The 20,564-nt window shown below is 38.9% G+C and overlaps 2 protein-coding genes across 3 annotated transcripts in view; both read left to right on the top strand.

Moving 5' to 3' along the window:
* hbs1l (HBS1-like translational GTPase) overlaps positions 1-10,943 on the top strand; it is a 33,369-nt gene extending 22,426 nt beyond the window's left edge. The window contains exons 10-19 of one of the 2 annotated variants that reach the window (XM_061707314.1): positions 3,320-3,466; positions 3,933-4,007; positions 4,136-4,253; positions 6,128-6,196; positions 6,270-6,374; positions 6,555-6,645; positions 7,166-7,274; positions 7,863-7,963; positions 9,117-9,261; positions 9,429-10,943. In XM_061707314.1, coding sequence (XP_061563298.1) covers positions 3,320-3,466; positions 3,933-4,007; positions 4,136-4,253; positions 6,128-6,196; positions 6,270-6,374; positions 6,555-6,645; positions 7,166-7,274; positions 7,863-7,963; positions 9,117-9,261; positions 9,429-9,440 — 972 coding nt within the window. In that variant the 3' untranslated portion in view covers positions 9,441-10,943. The remainder of the gene's footprint in view (positions 1-3,319; positions 3,467-3,932; positions 4,008-4,135; positions 4,254-6,127; positions 6,197-6,269; positions 6,375-6,554; positions 6,646-7,165; positions 7,275-7,862; positions 7,964-9,116; positions 9,262-9,428) is intronic. The other variant, XM_061707315.1, reaches the window with a different exon arrangement.
* A 1,836-nt stretch (positions 10,944-12,779) lies between these two features.
* On the top strand, positions 12,780-20,350 carry aldh8a1 (aldehyde dehydrogenase 8 family, member A1). Its single transcript, XM_061707004.1, has 7 exons — positions 12,780-13,229; positions 13,973-14,120; positions 16,238-16,393; positions 16,480-16,629; positions 16,735-16,991; positions 18,983-19,144; positions 19,225-20,350. The coding sequence occupies exons 1-7, from the start codon at positions 13,083-13,085 to the stop codon at positions 19,675-19,677; spliced, it is 1,473 nt and encodes a 490-aa protein (XP_061562988.1). The 5' UTR covers positions 12,780-13,082; the 3' UTR covers positions 19,678-20,350.
* Positions 20,351-20,564: the final 214 nt, after the last annotated feature.

Raw genomic sequence — 20,564 nt, 5'->3', positions numbered from 1 at the left:
GCTGGAGTTTATGTAACACTTGCTTTGTCAGTCCTGCAAAAAGCGGATTGCAATAATCTAATCTACTGGAGATAAAAGCATGAACCAACTTTTCAGAGTCTGATTGTGACAGAAAGCATCTTACTTTAGATATATTTCTAAAATGATTGAAGGCAGTCCTGGAGACGATAGCTATGTGTTTCTGGAAGTTAAGATCAGCATCTAACATAACACCCAAGTTTTTGACAAGTTCACAAGGTTTTACTGACAGAGGAGTTAATAAAGGGAGAATATGTTGCCTCAGAGCACTTGGACCAATTAAAAGAATCTGTTTTTTCTTCATTCAGCTGTAAAAAGTTTGTTGCCATCCAATACTTTATCTGTAATGCATTGAAAGAGGTCATTGACTGGGCTCAAATGATTGTCAGTAACAGATACATATAGTTGTGTGTCATCAGCATAAGAATGATATTGAATATTATGATGCCGAATGATGGACCCAAGTGGTAACATATACAAATTGAAAAGTAGGGGACCTAGAATTGACCCTTGTGGGACTCCATATTGAATGCTGACATTATCAGATTCATAGCTGCCGACCGAAACAGAAAGATCTACCACTTAGATATGAAGAAAACCAGTTAAGAACTTAGCCCCTGAGGCCCAAATACTGTTCAAGGCGCTGAAGTACAATGACATGGTCCACAGTATCAAAAGCTGCACTAAGGTCGAGAAGTAACAGAATACAGACTTTGTGGTTGTCTGTGTTAATTTTCAGATCATTGATAACTCTGACGAGGGCAGTTTCTGTACTGTGGTTTTTTCTAAAACCAGACTGGTAGGCATCAAACAGGCTATTATATGACAGATACCTGTGTAATTGCTGGTAGACAACCTTCTCCAGAATTTTCCCCAGGAATGGAAGGTTTGAAATGGGCCTGTAGTTCTTAACAGTGAATGGATCAAGGTTACTCTTTTTAATGGTGTTATAATAGCATGCCTGAGACCTGAGGGGAAGATTCCAGACTGTAGGAAGGGATTTACAATTTTGAGTACATCATCACCAATACAGTTAAAAACATCTTTGAACAGTTTAGTACATTTTAGCACATTTAAGAGTGGATGCTGCAGGTCTGTTAACAAAATTAGTCCAAAGTGGATTAATGCAGCCTACCAAACTTTATTTCCACACAACCTTTTACCTTACAACTTTAAATCAGGTTGCATTTTTTCATCGTTTGTTGAAAAAACAAATGCAACTTGAGTTAATGAAGACTTAATAATGCTTTGTTAGTGCTTTGTTTGATGACGAGAGTGGAAAATCCAGCAACTCATTTGTATTTTTTTTTTATTTCAGTTTCTAATTGGTCATATAAAACCATGTCCATAGCAGCAGCATCTCTGCGTTTTGAAAAAATAAATGTATTGATCAATAAAAAGCAACAATTCTTAACTTTACCAAAAATGTAAATTTAAATTGAGAGGATTGCATTTTATCACTTACTTCAGTGTTCCTATCTGCAAAGCGAAGTTCTAACAGCCCGTGTCAGTTAAAATGGATACTGACTACAGGCATCAGGCTGACTTTAGCATTTATTTCCAAGCAAAATAATAATTTATTTTTATTTTTATATATATATATATATATATATATATATATATATATATATATATATATATATATATAAATATATCACAGACATTTCACTAGGGCCTCAACTCAGGGTTAAAATATCTCTTTTTAAACTTATAATTGCCATCAGAGAATTATACTCATGTTTTAAAAGAATATTTGAACAGATGTGCATTTAAACTAGCATGTCTTTAAGTAGCAGCTACCTGCATTTGATTTTTGATTTGATATCTTTTATTTCAAACATAAGCAAAGAAATAAAAAAAAGAATTAATTCATAAAACAGAACAATAAATCAATAACATAAAAAAGAACAACAATAATCATTAAATAAGACATGTTCCATCGTAAACAAAATAGACGAGAATTAATAAATATAATAGCAAATGTGTTGTGCTTGAAAAAAGAGTAGGAAGAAGTTAAAAACTACCCCTTGAACTCAATATTTTTTTCAGTTGGACCCTCATAATTAAATATGAAAGAAAATAAAAAACTTGACATAGTTAAAGGTTTTATACATATATATTGAGTATTAATCACCTGAGTTATTAACCCTGAGTCCCTGTATTCATCTATACGTAAAGGCATGCATTATTTAAAAGAAAGAAAGAAAGAAAGAAAGAAAGAAAGAAAGAAAGAAAGAAAGAAAGAAAGAAAGAAAGAAAGAAAGAAAGAAAGAAAGAAAGAAAGAAAGAAAGAAAGAAAGAAAGAAAGAAAGAAAGAAAGAAAGAAAGAAAGAAAGAAAGAAAGAAAGAAAGAAAGAAAGAAAGAAAGAAAGAAAGAAAGAAAGAAAGATTCCCTTAGTACTCCCACAATGGGGAAATTCTTTCTCTGCATTTAACCCATTTTCTAGTTGAACTAGTAGCAGTGGTCTGCCATGCAATGGCACGGCGCCCGGGGAGCAGTAAGGGTTAAGGGCCTTGCTCAGGGGCCCAGGATGGTTGACCTGGGTTGCATTCTGGGGGCTTGAACCTGGTCCTCCAGACTCCAGTCCACTTCTGTAACCACTAGGCTACCACTCCCCATGGCTCCCCATTACGATGTGAATTTATATACACCCACGTACAATCTTATTCAGTTACAAACATTCTTACTCAGAGGTATTTGTACACACATATATATGTCTATACATATACACATGTACTTATTTCTGTTCATACATGCGTTTCCACATACGTATATACACCCACAACCATACAAGTCCAGTCCCCCACCAACCCTCACCCAGCACCCCCTTGTGACCGAGCAAGAACAGGACCAGGAAGCCCCCCGTCCCGATCAGGCTTGATTTGTACAGTTAACGAGCTCTAAACTGCATGGCAGTATTTGAACTGACCACATCTTGTGGACAGAAGATGATGCATTTTCAAGAACGAAAGGGGAAAAAAAAAATCAGCTTACCGTTTCAATCCTTTGAGAGTCACTATGATCTGGATGACTGAGAGTCTGCAACAGCGTTTTTACTACTTTAGCTTTTGTGACTGTTTCAGTTTAAGTAAACTTGTCAAGGCATCAGGTTTACAGGGTTTTTATTTAAAGAATTTAGTAAGAGATTATATCAAAATTACAGTCACTCAAGTGGAGGATTTCAATCAACTCGGTGTACAGATTTTAGGTACCGGTATGTGTTTTTTTTTTTTTTTTTTTGTTTACTCAATCTAACACTCTCTTTTTGTTTCTCATCTTCCCCCTCAACTTTGTCTCCAGGCTGATGTGGCAGTGCTGGTGGTGGACGCCAGCAGAGGAGAGTTTGAGGCGGGCTTCGAGGCGGGCGGTCAGACCAGAGAGCACGCTTTGCTTGTGCGTTCGCTGGGCGTCACTCAGCTGGCTGTAGCCGTCAACAAGATGGACCAGGTCCGACCTGCTTCTTAGTGCACCAACACATGTCAGCGTTGTACATTAAACACAAGACTACACATTATACATAATGTAGAATTGAAATACAACTGCATTTTCTGAGACCAAAGCTGCGCTTTTTCCACTTATTTATTTATCGTCTTTAAATGATTTAAAAGCATGTTTTTAATTATGATGTTGCTTGAGTGCATGCTTTAGTTTCAGGCATGATTTCAAAGAGGATTGCAGAGAAACATGTCCTAACTATGGTAACCATGGTAAAGGTTTTACACCTCACATACTCTGCGATGAAATAAAAAGGAGCCTTTGAGCATTAAAGTCTTATCAGGAGAGGTTGTGTTTTTTGTCGTTGTTTTTGTTTCCCATAATCATTGGCATATTGCTGACACATTTCCATCTTGAAGCCTCACTGAAGAGGAAACTTTCGTCTTGTGTGTGTTTCCTCCGTCTGTGTACAAATCAGGTAAACTGGCAACAAGATCGTTTCCAAGAAATCATCTCAAAACTTGGCCATTTCCTGAAGCAGGCAGGATTCAAGGTGAGTTGGGACAAAGTCGCTCGGTGTTCTTGCTTCATTCTCTGTCAGCACTTTAAATATTTACCTCAGCTAAAAGTATTCCTGTGCCCTTTTTTTGTTTTTATCTAAACTTTATGTCTCTTCCCCAGGAGTCTGACGTTTTCTACATCCCTAGCAGCGGCTTGTCAGGAGAAAACCTCACCGCCAGGAGTTCAGTGGCGGAGCTCACCTCCTGGTACTCGGGACCGAGCCTGATGGGGCAGATCGGTAATACACACGGACACACAAATCCGTGGACCCAAACTTTATCACTTGCATGCTTTTCTACTTGGAAAGTAAAACAAAAAGTAATGTCACACTCTGGAGATGTGTGAAAATACAGTCTTTTTTTTTGTGCAAGTTGATTCGCTAATTACCTTTTGTATTATTGGATATAACTTAAGTCAATTTAAAAATTGGAAACCGAAGCCAGAAACTTTTAACTGGCTTCCGCAGCAACTGATAAAATCAGCATATGAGCAGTATATAGTTAAATATATGTGTATACACAGTTGCCTGCTGCTCTTCTTGTAGCCATGCACAATCAATATTTAGTTGTGTCTTGAAACTGTTAGTCAGCATACTGCCATGCAAATGGGGAATGGATGCTTTGCAGAGTTTCCCTCAATGTGAGAGCTTTAGTTTCAGTAGTTATTATTGTCCTTATACAGTAGGTAACTGAAGCAAGACGTGACACCTTTTCATGAAGTAAAATAAAGCACAGAAGTGTTTGAAAGAGTTTATAATGAATTAAATCTGGAAGCATCATGGGGAATCTCTGCTGCAGTTGTAATTTGTATCAGACAAATTAAAGAAAAATGATTAGAGATACTGATGTTGCTTAGTTCCTATTAAAACCGAAAGTGGCTGGTTCATATTTCAGACTGCCTAAACGTTTGTCGAGTCTCTGATCATTGTAGCAGCAGAAAGGAGCTTAAGTGATCTACAATATAGGATAAATGTTATTGAATGAGTCACAAGATGGTATAAGGACTTTAACATCTATTTGAGTAAGAAGAGTTCAGATTTTAGCTGTTGCAATTCATTAGTACCAGTTTTACTCAGGTTTTATGATCTCTTTTGAGCACTGTGTCACAAGAAAGCCATATGAAAGTGGAAACAAGTCAAGCCTGGCCACGCATTTGAAGCGACAACACCCCGGTGTTTCACTGGCAGGAGTGAAAAAACTGCTGCTCAACAACTGCACATCCCTGCGTTGGACAATCTGACCGGGCTAAAGCCTTCACAAACGCTATCGGTGTGTTTAGAAGTGCAGACAAGGGACAGTGACTGCAAAGAGGTCCATGCTCTCCCCAGACAATCTAAACATCCTTGTCTTTTGAAAAATATTTTTTAAATAATAAGCTCAGGTTTGCTCTGCTTTCTTTCTTTTCTTCTTCTTTGATGATGTGGACACAGCCTTTATTTCACTGTCCATGTTTCAAGGAAGATGACTTGCCTTCTTAAGTTGCACTTAAAATTGTTTTTCATTAATTATGTTAAAAACAATATATTATGCCTTGTGCACCTTAAGTTGATTTTATATATTTCAATTTAATAATATAAAAGTGTTATTAACGAAAAAGACAAAACTTATATTTATTTCGTATTTTAGATTTCTTTTTCTTTTTTTTTCTGATCAGAGAAATGATCTGATAAGTGAGTTATTTGATCCATTGCGTCCCTAATTTAGAGGCAGTTTGCTAAGCAGCCGTTGGTGCTGCCCTCAGATCATTTTCAGACCCTACATCTTGCTTTTCAGCATTTATTTCATCGTGATTGCACTGAATGCAAACAAACGAACAAATGACCGCCGTGCAGTGCCACAGGGGTCATGCTGACTAGTTTGAAATTAAGAGCTTTAGAAATTAAAGATTGCATGTGCAATATCACTTTAAGATGTGTCAGTGCAGCTCAGTCATAATTCTTTAGAGTTTTGCGTGCATGTTTTACGGTGTTGTAATAACCAAAGTGATGATTGTCCAAATGTTGTCCAGTACCAGAGAAAATTATTCACTTCTCAATGTTTTTTTTTCTTCCTTTTCCTCTTCCTTATTTTTTACTCCCCATCCTCCTTCCTTTTGTGTTTCCCCACTCTAAAGATGCGTTCAAGGCTCCTCAGAGGTCTATAGACAAGCCTTTCAGACTGTGCGTCTCAGATGTGTTTAAAGGTAAAGTCACTCATTTGTATTAATGTCCCTCTTTTTTTTAATTGCGTGGATAATTGATGTTTTTTCTTTCCAGACCAGGGTTCAGGCTTCTGTGTTACTGGAAAGATTGAGGCTGGTTATATTCAGACAGGAGAGAGAATACTGGCAATGCCTCCTAATGAAACCTGCACTGTCAAAGGTAAAAGGCAAAAAAAAATTAAAAAAAAATCCCCTAGTTTAGCTTTGTAACTGTTTCTCTGTTTGGATACCAAACCACGGAAGCCGCCAATCCTCCTGCATGTGTGTGTGTGCGTTGTTGCTGATGAACACTGCCTTCTTGTGGTGACTCACCAACATGTACTTTGTGTCTGTACTGCAGGAATAACTCTCCATGACGAGGCTCTGGACTGGGCCGCAGCAGGAGACCATGTCAGCCTTACCGTCACCGGCATGGACATCATCAAGATCAAGTAAACTAATGACACTGTGACAAATGTTTGCTGTATCAGGCCCGTACTTCAGAAACAACTGCAGTCTACCTTCCCATTATCATTAACTGTAATGATTACAATGGACCAAAATTAAAGTTCCACAATCTAATTTATTTCTTTGACCATCTTGAGCTTTGATTATCACCCTGCCAAGGCCTTCACATTAGAAGATTTTACAAAGTCACAACTTTTCTGTCCAGAAAGACACGCATTTTAGGGTTTTACTCTGTTGGATTTGTCACAACAGAGTACACACCTACAATTTGAGCCTGATTAATCCTGGTTTATTATCTTCAATATGCCTGTGCCACCCGGGAAGTATAATGTATTGTTGGGAAAACCTGCTGCACCGAGACTTGATCATAGTTCTGCAGTCATTTTTTATTGAAAGGCGTTTACCCGTTTGCTTTGTTTAATCCAGGTGGTGAGTTTATTATTGGCTGTTTTGATTATGTCTACATTTCCCCTGTTTTACGGTGTTTCTCCTGCTTCCCTCCAGTGTGGGCTGCGTGTTTTGTGATCCCAAGGAGCCGATTCGAGCCTGTACCCGGTTCAGAGCCAGAATCCTCCTCTTCAATATTGAAGTTCCTGTCACACAAGGCTTTCCAGTAAGTGCCAGCAAACACTGAAAAACAAACTGAACTTGATAATGTCAGATACAAAAAAAAAGAAAAATGGGTGTGTCTCTTCCAGACAAGGAGAGGCAGTCTGAAAGAGTTCCTCCCTTTCAACTTAATATATTTTCTTTGTTTTCAAAGTGTGGCCATTGATTTTTGTTTTTTCAAATGTGTTTATCTACCTAAAAGGCCAAAAAACTTTATTTTCTTTTTTTAAGGTTATCTCAGGTCTTAATATTTCAATATATCCATTTTCTTGTGTTTGTAAAGTTTTAACCCCATTAATGTTACATAATGGGAACTTTGGTTCTTCCGATTTTTACTGAAGGACTACTAAGCAGTTTTAATAAATATAAAATCACATGGGAGCCTTGTAGCTGTATAATGCTTGATTAACCCCTAACCATCACAGCTGAACGTCCAATCGAACCCTAACCCTAGACGAAGCCTTAGCACTCATCTTAAAGCCATTTAAAACCCGTCTGCTGGGGCTGCGTTGGCAGCAGTTGCAATTTACAGGCAGGCCGTTTCCGTTTTGCACCTGTGCATGCTTGTTAATCTCATTTGTGTTTCCTGCAGGTACTGTTGCATTACCAGACGGTCAGTGAGCCGGCCACCATTAGGAAACTAGTTAGTGTTCTGCACAAGAGCAGTGGTGAAGTCCTCAAGAAGAAACCAAAGTGAGTTTTGGCAAGAGAACGATTGTATTGCCGTATGTGTTATTAATCTACCCATTGGGATTTTCCATCCTCCGGGTGGTTATCAATTGTTTTGTTTTATTTCCCTTTTTGAAACTGTGTAGGAGTAGTTTACCCAGTACATCCTCCTGCCGCATGCATTTGCTTTTACCTTTCACACTTGATGCAACTTTAAACATTTTTTTTGCTTAGGTTTTTTTCCACTGTCAAAATCCATTTAAAACCAATGCATTGTTCAATAATATTTATAATGTATTATTTAAATGATGGAAAAAGCAGTAATTTACTATAAACACACGTATAAGGTCTCAATTGCTTTATGTTCTATAACTTCAAGTTATACAGATCTTTCCTCCTGATGTTCAAGAAGGAAGTACAGTTTTTCCTGGACGCGTTTGCTCGTTGCTAATGCCAACATACTGCTACCCTAGGATGGAAACTACCACAGGCTATACTTGTAGCCTCTACAAATTCACTACATAGTGGAACAACAAAAGTTTGTCTTTCCAGAAACCTGCCAGTAACTGCAAGCACTGGATACTAGCAAAGCAGACTCTGTTCTCTCCCAAATCCACCGCATGATAATGTCCGTTTCACCACGAGCAAGCTGACACGTCACCTCCCCTATTTTCTTACACAGGCATGCAGCCACATCTGATGGTTATTTAAACTTTGTTATTTTGATGTAATGCATAAATATAAGCAAACATTTTAATCAGATAACGTTGGCAAACAAAAGTACCTTCCCTCTCTTGCACCTTCTTCCGGGCGTAATTCCTTCGCTCACTGTCCCGCTTCTTTTTCATTATTTTTAATAACGGATCAAAGTTCTCATGAACTCAGTTCTGATACTGCCACTGGGGCATCCATCAGTTTTTATTTATGTCTTTATTTTTTATAATCATACTCCAGGAGGGATTTTCACATCTATTTCAGAGATGGTCACATGACTTCACAGGGCTAAGAAGTGGGCTGCCACCTTCACAATTTCCAAAACAGCTCAAATAAAAGCAGTTTGTAGGGATTTTCTTATTTACAGTAATAAACAACAAGTGAGCCATTATTCTAAAGGGAACTTACCTGGAAAAGTGTATATTTATGTGTTTTGATCCCCTGCTGTGTTTTCTGTGTAAAGGTGTTTAAGCAAGGGTATGAATGCTGTTGTGGAGATCCAGACCCAAAGGCCGGTGTCATTAGAGCTGTACAAGGACTACAAAGAGCTGGGCCGCTTCATGCTGCGATATGTGGGCTCCACCATTGCGGCAGGGGTCGTCACGGAGGTAAACAGCAACTGTGTTTTGGGATAAACTCAAGACAACTTCCTCTGTAAATGTAGGATGTTGATGTGAGCTGTGTTTTTGTTGTTGTTGTATTTTTCACATATCATTTTTTTCCCCTCTCTTTGATAAAGTGGTGTCAGTTTCTGTCTGCTCTGTCTTTACCACAGATCAAAGAATGAAGTTGTTTTCCACCGACGCAGCATCACAGAGTGAGCCTTTGCGCTGCAGCCTGCATGCAGCCAGACAAACGGGGCAGTTCTTCCAAGAGATGACCCTCATAGAGCCGGAGTGCCATTTGTTTTGTTTTTTACCATCCATTTGTCCATCCGGTGCAGTGGCTGCTTCGATCAACACTAACTGCACACACGCCCACCTGAAGGCCAGACGTCACCACACAACGCAGAAGGCTTCTGACACCCTGACTAAGTGTTGCTGAGTGCTTCACATCTCCTACCGTGCATTCATTTGTCTGCCAGTAAAACCTTTCAAGTCTCTTTTTGATCAAGTCATATCAATACTGTGATCCGGCCTGGGGGGGGGGGACAACCAAACAAAAAAAAAAAAAAAAAATCCTTCCTGAGGGTTTCTAACAGCTCGTATTTTTCTTGAGGGAGCAACTTTAATCTTGACTGACAAGAATAATGACACTTGTGCTCGTCTTGACTTTAAGGAATGAACAAGTACAGATGAGGTTTCTGCTGTATTTAAAAGTTAACGTGATGTTTTGGCATCCTTTTAGCATCCTGTTTACAAAACAGCTGTTTTCAGGATGAGTTTCTCCTAATCCAAACAGAATCAGAAGCTTGAAATAAGAAAGTGTAATGATCCAGTGGGTTTTCTTTGTTTTTTTTCTTTTCCTTTTGTCGGAAATAAATTTGTTTTTTAATTCATATGGCTGAGGGGAGAATGCATGGAAATGCATTTCCAAGCTTACTTTTACAAAAGAGGAATAGTTTGTTCACAAAAAGAGGAAATCTGTGTGGGAGACCAAGACACAAGATAATAATATGTATCATACGGAGGATATTTTTAGTAAAGCTGCAAAAAAGCTTCTTTTTTTTTTTTCCGGACATTGTTTATATGTTTATTTGGAAACGAAAGACGTGAAGTGAAAATCAGCAGTTTATGATTTTAGTTTTAATTCATTGAAGGTGTCAATTTCTGTCAAACTGATTCAAGCTGAGGAGAAACCAATGTGATGGGTTTACGATACAAGAAAGCTGCATGTCAATAATCACAAAACTCAAAAGAAAGAATAATACTCAGTCTTTCAAAATGCATCAGTACAATATTTAGAGTACTGTATGCAACAACAACATGGTAACTTCCACTCATGTTTAGTAGCAGCATTGAGAGCACGAGTGACTCAAAGATCAATGATGCTGTCATTAAGGTCTTAAAGAAGGGATAATGGCAAACCACACACCTATCAGGTGAAATAAAATTCATAAATGCTTTCAACCTTTGATGCAAGCCTGCTTTTCTTCTTCCGTTTCTGTTGTTACAGTGGTGGTCAGAACCTCAGGTTCAAAAAGTTCAGTTGAAGTTGAAGCTGGAGAATGAGAGATTCAAGGATGGATCTGAGTCACCAGTAGCCTAATTAGGCAATAGTCAGAACTAAACTTACATTTTCCAACTTCCTCTGGAAGATCACAAATGTAGAAATGCTTTAATACGTTCTGGAAGATTATTAAACACTATTAATCACTAGGTGGTCTTTTTTGAAGTTAATTATTTGTTTTTTGACAGATGTCAGTAGGTTTGCAGATACCCTGCACTCAGCAGAACATGAAGAAAGAAAAACAAAAACTTCAAGTTAAAAGTTTCTATCAAAGTTTTAGTATATTTTCATAGGAATGAATACTTGCATAAAATTAGCTACAGATACTGTATATTCAGTGAATGGACAGAGAACAAACTATATAAAATGCATTCATTTCCAATGCATGTAAACATAGTTAAACATGTTCAGACTTTATGATTGACAATTACGTTGCCGTGATTTGTGCAGGTTGTGTTGGAGCAGTAAGTCACTAGTCATATTTACTTCAGCCCATATTTAAAATAAAATGGATGGAATGCAGTTCAAGTGCAAACTTTAAGCTTCAAACAAAAGTAAAATGTTAGGTGTTGTACTAATTTAATCATTCCTCTTTTACTAAGAGATTGAAATTTAAATCAGGCTAATTAACTTTTGTTACAGTAAGATGATGATTTTCAATATTTTGTTGAGAATCTTCACTTGAGACGGTCACTGTTAAAAGCAACTTGATCATGTTGGGCTTTGGGGCCAGATGCATAAAAGAAAATCTAGTTTCATGACGAAATAATTACGCATGTAAGGACAAAGGTGTAAGTTTCATTATTTTTATCGTATTTATCTATGGATCTCTTATGGGTTTCAGTGTTGCAGAACCAGTAATAAGCATCAATGAGCATCTACACGCCTTACTTTCACCCCCATATTTTACCCTGAATATGTATTTTATTCCGTGTGAAAACCAGGAATGGCATTATTTCTGGAAAAGAAACTACCGGTACTGATTAAAAAACCATGTAAAAACAGAAGTGATTAACTCTGACTTCCTGCGGAGAGAAAGGGAATAATGAGTGTACCGCGAAAAGTAAAACACATGAACAATATCAGAACTTTTCTGGTGCTGAGTGATCCTGAATAACCTTTTTAAAAACTAATTTTTTTGCTGAGGTTCCAACACCAGCAGAGCAGCCGTGCTCAGGCGTGACTACAATTAAACTAAGAATGACTCTAAAATAACAAGAAATTCAATCGTTATCATACCATGTAGCAGTTTCTGTGGAGCTTTTTTTTTTTTTTTTCCCCCCCCCCCCCAAGTACTCTTACAGTTCCTTGTTGAAACCCCCCCCCCACCATATCAATTGATCTTCATATCAGATTGAGTTATGAGTGTGTTCCTAATGCATTGACAGAGGCAGGAGTGAGGAGTGCACTTTAATTCTCACCACACACTCTTGCTCATGCATACTAGTTTGTGTGTATACCTTTCGCCTACATGTTTATGCACCTGTCCCCAGGTCTTTTAAGCTGTGATTTTTAGAATAATTAATTGACTCTTTTAGTTATCATGTAAAGTGAATCGACTTGACTTCGTTTGGCTGAATTTCATTAAGTACAAATCAAAATCATTCATCATGCTTCTGTCACAGGTGGAAGTGGAGCCGTGCAGGCCGACAGCATCATGCTGCTACCTAGTGTTTACTGAGTAATATCGCATGGTCCGGACCATGAGTCGTTCTATCTTTTTAACACTTCATTCATTCGTAGCCTACAGGTTGAGCTAAGTTTAAAGCTTCTTCGCCTTTATTTTCCTAAGACTTATGGACTTATCCCCCTTGGAGTAAAATAAATGTCCACCTGTTTGCTCCATTTTATCCAATGTATTAATTGGCAATGGAAATAAGTTTGCTGTCACTGTAGAAGGTTATACTTGTGGTCAGAAGTGATCTCTCCATCACTGACTGAGCATTTTATTGCTTAGCTAATTATCACAAGTCTCAAATGTAACAAAATAATGAAATCCCACTGAATCCCAGCATGGATTTACGACATGTTTATAACTGAGTTATTACTGGTGTTAAGCAAGCCACCATCGTGGTCTGGAGGGATAATGATTAGTCAGTGTTGCAGCTGCAGTGTTGTATAATGACAGAGGAGGCCACAGTGGGAAGATCGGTGCAAGAACTGCCCCACTTCTCTTCACCTGTGTGTTACGGGCAGCAGTCTTCTGTCAGTTTCCCAGTTTGTTCTGTACAGAGTTTGGAAGAATTACTTGACTGCAGCCATGCAGAAAAGCTCAGCGCCACGCTCGTATCTGGTTCTGGAGAATTACATTGGAGGGAAGTTTGTTTCTTGCCAGAATCACATCGACTCCTACGACCCGTCCACCGGGGAGGTCTACTGCAAAGTCCCTGACAGCGGCAAGGAAGAGGTGGGAGAGCATTAATGCTCTATAGCTGCAGATAGTGCATATTATCTATGGTTACTTTTCTTAACTCTGTCCTAAAATAGTTAAGTCCTTCTGGATTCAAATTAAGTTGGACTTCACTGTGCTGCAATTCATACATTGGTTTTTACTATTCCCAAGTTGTGTTCTTGATATATAAACCTAGGAAATATATTAAAAACCTTTATTTTTTGTTGTAAACATCACATACAATTATCAGGAAATTGATTTTATATTATTTTTTATTCTTGTTGAACAAGTTAATTCAGATACAGCCTCTAAAACATTATTTTAGAGAGAATAACCTTTGCTCTTTGTAGAGTCAACAGTCATGTAATGATTAAACAGTCGTGTCAATAAACCATTACATTGCTTAGTTTTTTCTTTTTTTTTTTTGCTTAATAATTACATTCTAATGACTTACTGTTAGGTTATACTCAAGGAACATACACTTGCCCTGTTATTGAAACCTCCAAGCAATTTTTAAACGGCTTTTATGCGAATAATTTGTGAGGTCAAACACACAGGGCTGCCTCCCTGCATCAGGGGGCCTTAGGTGAGATTTTCTTGACAATGAACATTAGCCACTGAAAATAACAGAGTTTTAATCCATAGAATTAGTTTCAAAAAATGCTTTTATTGCCAAAAATAAACCAGGGCTAAAGCATCTGCATGAACCTCCAGAAAACACCAAGAACAGCATGTCTCCACTTGTCTGACGCCTGCAGGTGGATGCGGCGGTGGAAGCGGCTAAAGAAGCCTTCCCAGACTGGTCAGCGCGCAGCCCACAGCAGAGAGCAGATATCCTCAATAAGCTGGCCGATCTGATTGAGGCCAGTGTGGAGGAGTTTGCCCAAGCTGAGTCCAGAGACCAAGGTTTCTTACACTGTTCTGTTATTCGGGTTAGACTTCAACAATATGACCACAAATGATACCTCTGTGTTTACAAATAGAATACAAGTACATGGTGTATTTGGTGAATGGAACAGCCTGAGCATAGATCTAAAACAAAGTCAAAACATATCACAATTTAAGAAAAGATATAAAGAAACTTCTTTCTCAAAATACAGTGGCGAATAAAAATGTAGATATATATAGATTTATTTAATATGTGTAGATACATAGATTAATATTATGAAAATAAACATGTTATATATATGTATGTATATGGATATATAGAGATATATTATACATACATTATTTATGTATGGGTATATCTCTGTTAATATATATGGATATATAGTTACATGTAGATATGTTGATAAATGGATGTATATTCATGTTGATATATAGACTTATATTATGCTTTTTGTGTTCTATAAGTGACCTGATAAGTATGTATATATATATATATATATATATATATATACCGTATTTTCTGGACTATAAGCCGCTACTTTTTTCATAGGTTTTGAACCATGCGGCTTATACAAAGGTGCGGCTATTCTGTGGATTTTTCTTCCACCGCTAGGGGGAGTGCTAACCGGAATTAGAATAAAAACTAAGACAAAATAAATGCAAAGAAGAATACGCTACTTCTTCTTTAGCAGATAGAAGTAGGTAGAAGCAGATTTCAAACAGATAAATAGATAAATAAATACCGGTTATTTTCTCTTGGTTCAGTCCAGTTTTAATCAGCAAAGTTGCTGCCGTGTTAAAAGACACTGTTAGGAAAGGATCCATTTAGGTACAAACATTGTCAAAATCGTTCTGTACATGTAGTAAATATCTAATCTAACAACATAAATATCTGCGGCTTGCATATCTTTTTTTTTTAAATAACAGTGGGTGCGGCTTATATACAGGTGCGGCTTGTATATCTTTTTTTATATTTTTTTAAAAAATAGAGCGGGTGCGGCTTATATACAGGTGCGGCTTATAGTCCAGAAAATACGGTATATATATATATATATATATATATATATATATATATATATATATATATATATATATATATATATATATATATATATATATATATATATATATATATATACTTATATATAATATGCATATTCGAAATAAAGCTCAATAATAATAATAATAATAATAATAATATTCATGAATAAGAGCTGGCTATGAATGACTGAGAATGTTAGTTTACAAATGCAGCTCTCAGTCAGGCTGCTGCTGCTCTGCAGGACAGACGCAGAAGGGGGAGGAAAAGGGAGCCCTATCAGTGCTCATGTATTGACACTCTTCATTACACTTGGTTTGCCCATCATGTGCCCAGATATGAGGCCACTTGCTTTCAGCTCAATTTGTTGCTGACATACAGAAGGGAAAGCAAACAGAAGCAGAGCTGTGCTTTACATGGAGTATTCAAACACTCAAGGATTGCTTTACCTGGGAAAAAGGCATCGGGTGATATTTCTACAGACTCCACTATATATCTTGTTAAAATTTGGTTTTAAATAGTCTTTGGTTGTATCAGTCTTCATAAGATAAAATATTCCAAATTCATGAATTGGTTTAATTTTGCAACAAATTATAAGAAACTGAAAATAGTGAAAGCAGCTTCTATTAAATGGCATTTGACAACGTGTAATATTTATCGCAGTTGGAGCAGTTCACTTTTTTGCATGGGGTTTCTTGTAAAACCGTCCTGTTTATCCAAAAATCTTGATGGTCATGCTCATGACATGTCTCAGTATAAACGTGCCAGACTGGCTGAAACACATACTGAGGTCATCGCTATTTATAGGCCGCACCAACAGCGGGGACAGAAGTGGAAGGTGTGGAAGCCAAGTCCTTGATATATGTCACTTCCTATTCTGTCTCCTGGTTTCCTGTCACCTCTCAAGGCTCCCAAAAGGAAAAAAAAAATCCTTGGTCCAATGTGTGTCTTAATAAATGCTTTAGCCACAGTAGGCTATGTGGGGGAAATAGTGTAACTTCATACTTGGTTTCGTTTTATAAACACAACACTTTAATGAAATAGGATATCTGACTTATTCTCGACTAAAAATGCCATTTTTTCTCCCTTTCTGCAGGTAAAACCGTAACTTTCGCCCGGACTGTGGATATTCCTCGATCTGCGTACAACTTCCGTTTCTTTGCATCGTCTGTGCTTTATCACACCAACGACTGCACCCAGATGGACCACATGGGCTGCCTGAACTACACCATCCGCTGTCCAGTGGGAGTGGGTGAGAGCTCGTTGTGTTTGCAGAAACCTCCATTAAAAATCTTTTGGTGCTGTGAGTGTCATGAAAATTGCGATCGATGTGTGCAGCTGGTTTGATCAGCCCCTGGAACCTCCCACTATACCTCCTAACATGGAAGATTGCACCTGCGATTGCATCAGGCAACACAGTAGTGGCCAAGCCCAGTGAGATGACGTCCGTGACTGCGTGGATGATGTGCAAGTTGGTGGAGAAAGCTGGTAGGGCTACATTAGAGGATTAATCCACAAAACCATCAACAGGATCTTTTATTGTTACATATGAGATGAGAAATTAGTTAATCACATGAAGATGTGCCTCTTCAGGTGTCCCTCCAGGTGTGGTCAACATAGTCTTTGGCACTGGCCCAAAAGCAGGTGACGCACTTGTTGGCCATCCAGATGTCCCACTGATATCCTTCACTGGCTCGACAGCAACTGCCACACACATCACAGAGCGCAGCGCCCCCCACTGTAAAAAGCTCTCCTTGGAGCTGGGAGGTAAAAACCCAGCAATTATTTTTGCTGATGCAGACCTGGACCAATGCATCCAGACCACGGTTCGCTCCAGTTTTTCCAATCAGGTAAGAGAAAAACACCTTAATGATACTGTTACCAACCTGGCGCTAGTTAGCAACAATGGAGAGAGCACACAGAACCATAAATGTATACCCAATTCAAGTTAAATCAGTCAAAATACTCCAAACTGCACAGAAAACAACAGGCACCACCAACAACCTGTTGGAACCATGTGGTCCGCAGGAGAACTTTGGTAAACTGTCAAGGGTGGGATGCTGTTGGCATAAACTCGGGATGTGGATGATGGCGGGAATACTTTGAGGATCTTCTCAATCCCATCAACATGTCCTCCCTAGACGAGGCTGAATCTGTGGGCTCTGGAATGGGTTTGGTCATTACTGGACCTGAGTTAGTCCAAAGTCCACGGTGGCAGGGCTCCGGGGTTCTTCAAGTTATTCGATGCTCTGGATGATGTAAGGCTGTCTGGGTGGACACGCACGCCTCTGTAATATCACGTGGACATTGGGAGTTGTCACTCTGGATTGGTGGACTTGGGTGGTGATTCTCCTTTTTAAGAAAGGGGACCTGGAGCGTATGTTCCTGTTCCAGGGGAATCCCCCACCGCAGTGTCCTTGGTAAGTTATATTCAATGGTGCTGGAAAAGTCAAATCAATGATTAAACCTTGAATCCATCAAGAACAATGTGGGTCTGGATCTGGTCATGGAGCACTGGACCATCTCTATACCCTTGCTAAGGTCTTGGGAGTTTGCCAAATGAGTTGACATGTATTCTGTGGACTCGGAGAAGCCATTCAACTCAGTCCCTTCTGGTACTTTTGGGGGTGGGTCTATTGCTATGGACTATTCAGTCCCTAAACAAATGGAGTGAAAGGTTTATCTGCACTACTGGTAGTTATTCAGATTTGTTCAATGTGGGAGTTGGACTCCATCAGGGTTGCCCTATATCACAGATTCTCATAACTTTGATGAACAGAAATTCTAGGCACCAATTCCAGGGGGCCGAAGGATTCCATATCTTCTTTTTTCTGATGAGATGCTCCTGTTGGGTTCTTTGAACCGTAATCTTAAGCTTCCTTTGGAAAGGTTTGCAGCTGAGTATGAAGCAATCAGGGATGAGATTCAGCACCCCCCTATCTGAGAACATGGTTCTAAGTCAGACGAGGGTGGAATACTATCTCCAGGTTGGAAGTGAGGTGCTACCTCAATTGGAGGACATCAAGTATCTTGGGTCCTTGTCCATGAGTGAGGGAGGAATCAGAACAGATGGATCGGTGTGGCGTCTGCAGTAATGCAGACTCTGTATCGGTTTGTTGGGATGAAGAGGGAGCTGAGTCAAAAGACAAGGCTTTCTGTTTTCTGGTCCTACCAGTTGTGGGTAATGACTGAAAAACAAGATTGTGGATACAAGAGGCTGAAATAAGTTTCCTCCACAAAGTTTTAGCTTCTCCCTTACACATAGGGAGAGAAGTTAATTTATCCTGAGGGCCTCTGAGTAGAGTCTCTCCGCTTCCGTCTCATGAGAAGTCAGCTGAGGTGGTTATGGCATCTGGTGACAATGTCCCCCTGGGAGATTCTGTGTAGGGCATGTCCAAACCGGAGGAGGCCCCAGCTGAGACCCAGGACACACTGGAGAGATTATACCTCTTGGCTAACCTTAGTATTCCTCCAGAAGAGCTGGAGAGGGCAGCCATGGAGAGTGAGGTCTGAGGTTCTCTGCTTAGGCTGATGCCTCTGCAACCTGAATCTGGATACGCAGAAGTTAATAGATTCTAACTTTAGTTTCACAAGTATTTCCTGTTTCCTTCTTTAAGTACAAAAAAATATTGCATCTCCACAGATCATCTTAAAATGTTTAAAGTGCCGTAGTGAAAACTATTGTTATCTACTAATTTTAGATCCCATGTTTTGGGGATGTAGTGACATTATGCCTCCACAAGGTGGCAATCATGGCACACATTTTTCCGCAAGCTTGCTTCATGGACACTGCTTTCTGTATCATCAGTGCTCAAGATAATCTCCTTTTTCTTTCTCATAGGGAGAAATTTGCTTGTGTACTAGTAGGATTTACGTAGAGAGGAGTATTTACTCTGAGTTCCTGGAAAGATTTGTGGCTGCTGCAAAAAAGTGGAAGACTGGCACTCCCTCTGACCCCAGCAACAGTAATGGAGCACTCATCAGCAAAGAGCACCTCGAGAAGGTGGTTATTCATGCAATCATTGGTTTATTTTGTCTTTTACCTGAGTTCAAATAAATATTTTTCTCTGTTTCAATCCCAAGGTCCGGAGCTTTGTAGCACTTGCCAGATCAGAAGGGGGCATCATCCACTGTGGAGAGGGAGTTCATGAGCTGGACCTTCCTCAGCGCAACAAGTCCGGCTACTTCATGCCTGCCACAGTCATCTCAGCCATATCTGACAGCTCACGTGTCATGCAGGAGGAAATCTTTGGTCCCGTCACCTGTGTCAGCCTCTTTGACACTGAAGATGAAGCTGTTTCCAAGGGCAACTGCGTGCGTTATGGCCTGGCTGCCACTGTGTGGTCCCGTGATGTGGGGAAGATTCACCGAATGGCCAATCGGCTACAAGCTGGACTGGTGTGGGCCAACTGCTGGCTGGTCAGAGATCTGAATCTGCCTTTTGGGGGGATGAAAAACTCTGGTGTTGGGAGGGAGGGCGGGAAGGATTCCTATCACTTCTTCACAGAGGTGAAGAGCATCACTGTCAAACACTGATGGTATAAAGTAGAGTGGTACTACTAACAAGTTTATTTTCTTTTTGAAGGATTGTACACAGATGTAGGACAACATTTTCCCCTTTATCAATCACTAATCTCTGTCATGTCTTGTGAATTTTAACATCAAATTTCTCCTTTACCCCTCTGGGATTGTTAGACTGCAAACTGTTCTTAAATCCTGTCACTTAAAAGTCATGATAGAATAAGACAAATATCTTAAATACACCCTATTAGCAATATTACTTCTCAGCACATCGGAGCATGGACAGTAGATCTGTTGTGTTGACATCAGAGTCACTGACAATACTGTACTGAGTACTTTGGTCTGATATGTTTTAGCACTTTGTTCCACTAGAAGTCCACTCTGTTGTGTTTTACACTATGAACTGATGCATGAACGCTCTTCTGATATGCTGCCCCCTGTGGTCAGATGTGGAATTGTTACATACAGTGGCTTTAACTAAGAGGTGTGTTTAATTAAGTGAAATAAGTTTTACTTCTATAATTTTTTTATTTTTATTTTTTGTAACTTGTTACCATCTTACCTTGTAAAATAATTCATTAATTCATGCTTGTATCACCATCCATTAACACTGAGCAGTTGTATGGGTGTAAATACTGTGTGTCAAGACTTATGACAAAATAAAATAAAAAATCTTTTTGCAAGTTTAGAGAGAGCAGTTTAACCTTATTTTAATGTTTAAATCAGACGTGAAAGTTTCCATTCAACAGCTGTCCCATTGATCAGTTTTTTTTATTTCAGATAAACAGCTTTCATACCATGTCCATATGGTATATCTTGCTTTTATAATGCCGAAGAAAACACAATAGGTAATCTAGAAATTACATTATAACATAGTTCATCCAGCAGATAGCATTGTACTC

The sequence above is a fragment of the Cololabis saira genome, chromosome 18, assembly GCF_033807715.1.
Source record: "Cololabis saira isolate AMF1-May2022 chromosome 18, fColSai1.1, whole genome shotgun sequence".
Taxonomy (NCBI): domain Eukaryota; kingdom Metazoa; phylum Chordata; class Actinopteri; order Beloniformes; family Belonidae; genus Cololabis; species Cololabis saira.
The sequence above is the reverse complement of the archived record's forward strand: the minus strand, read 5'-3'. Positions and strand labels throughout refer to the sequence as shown.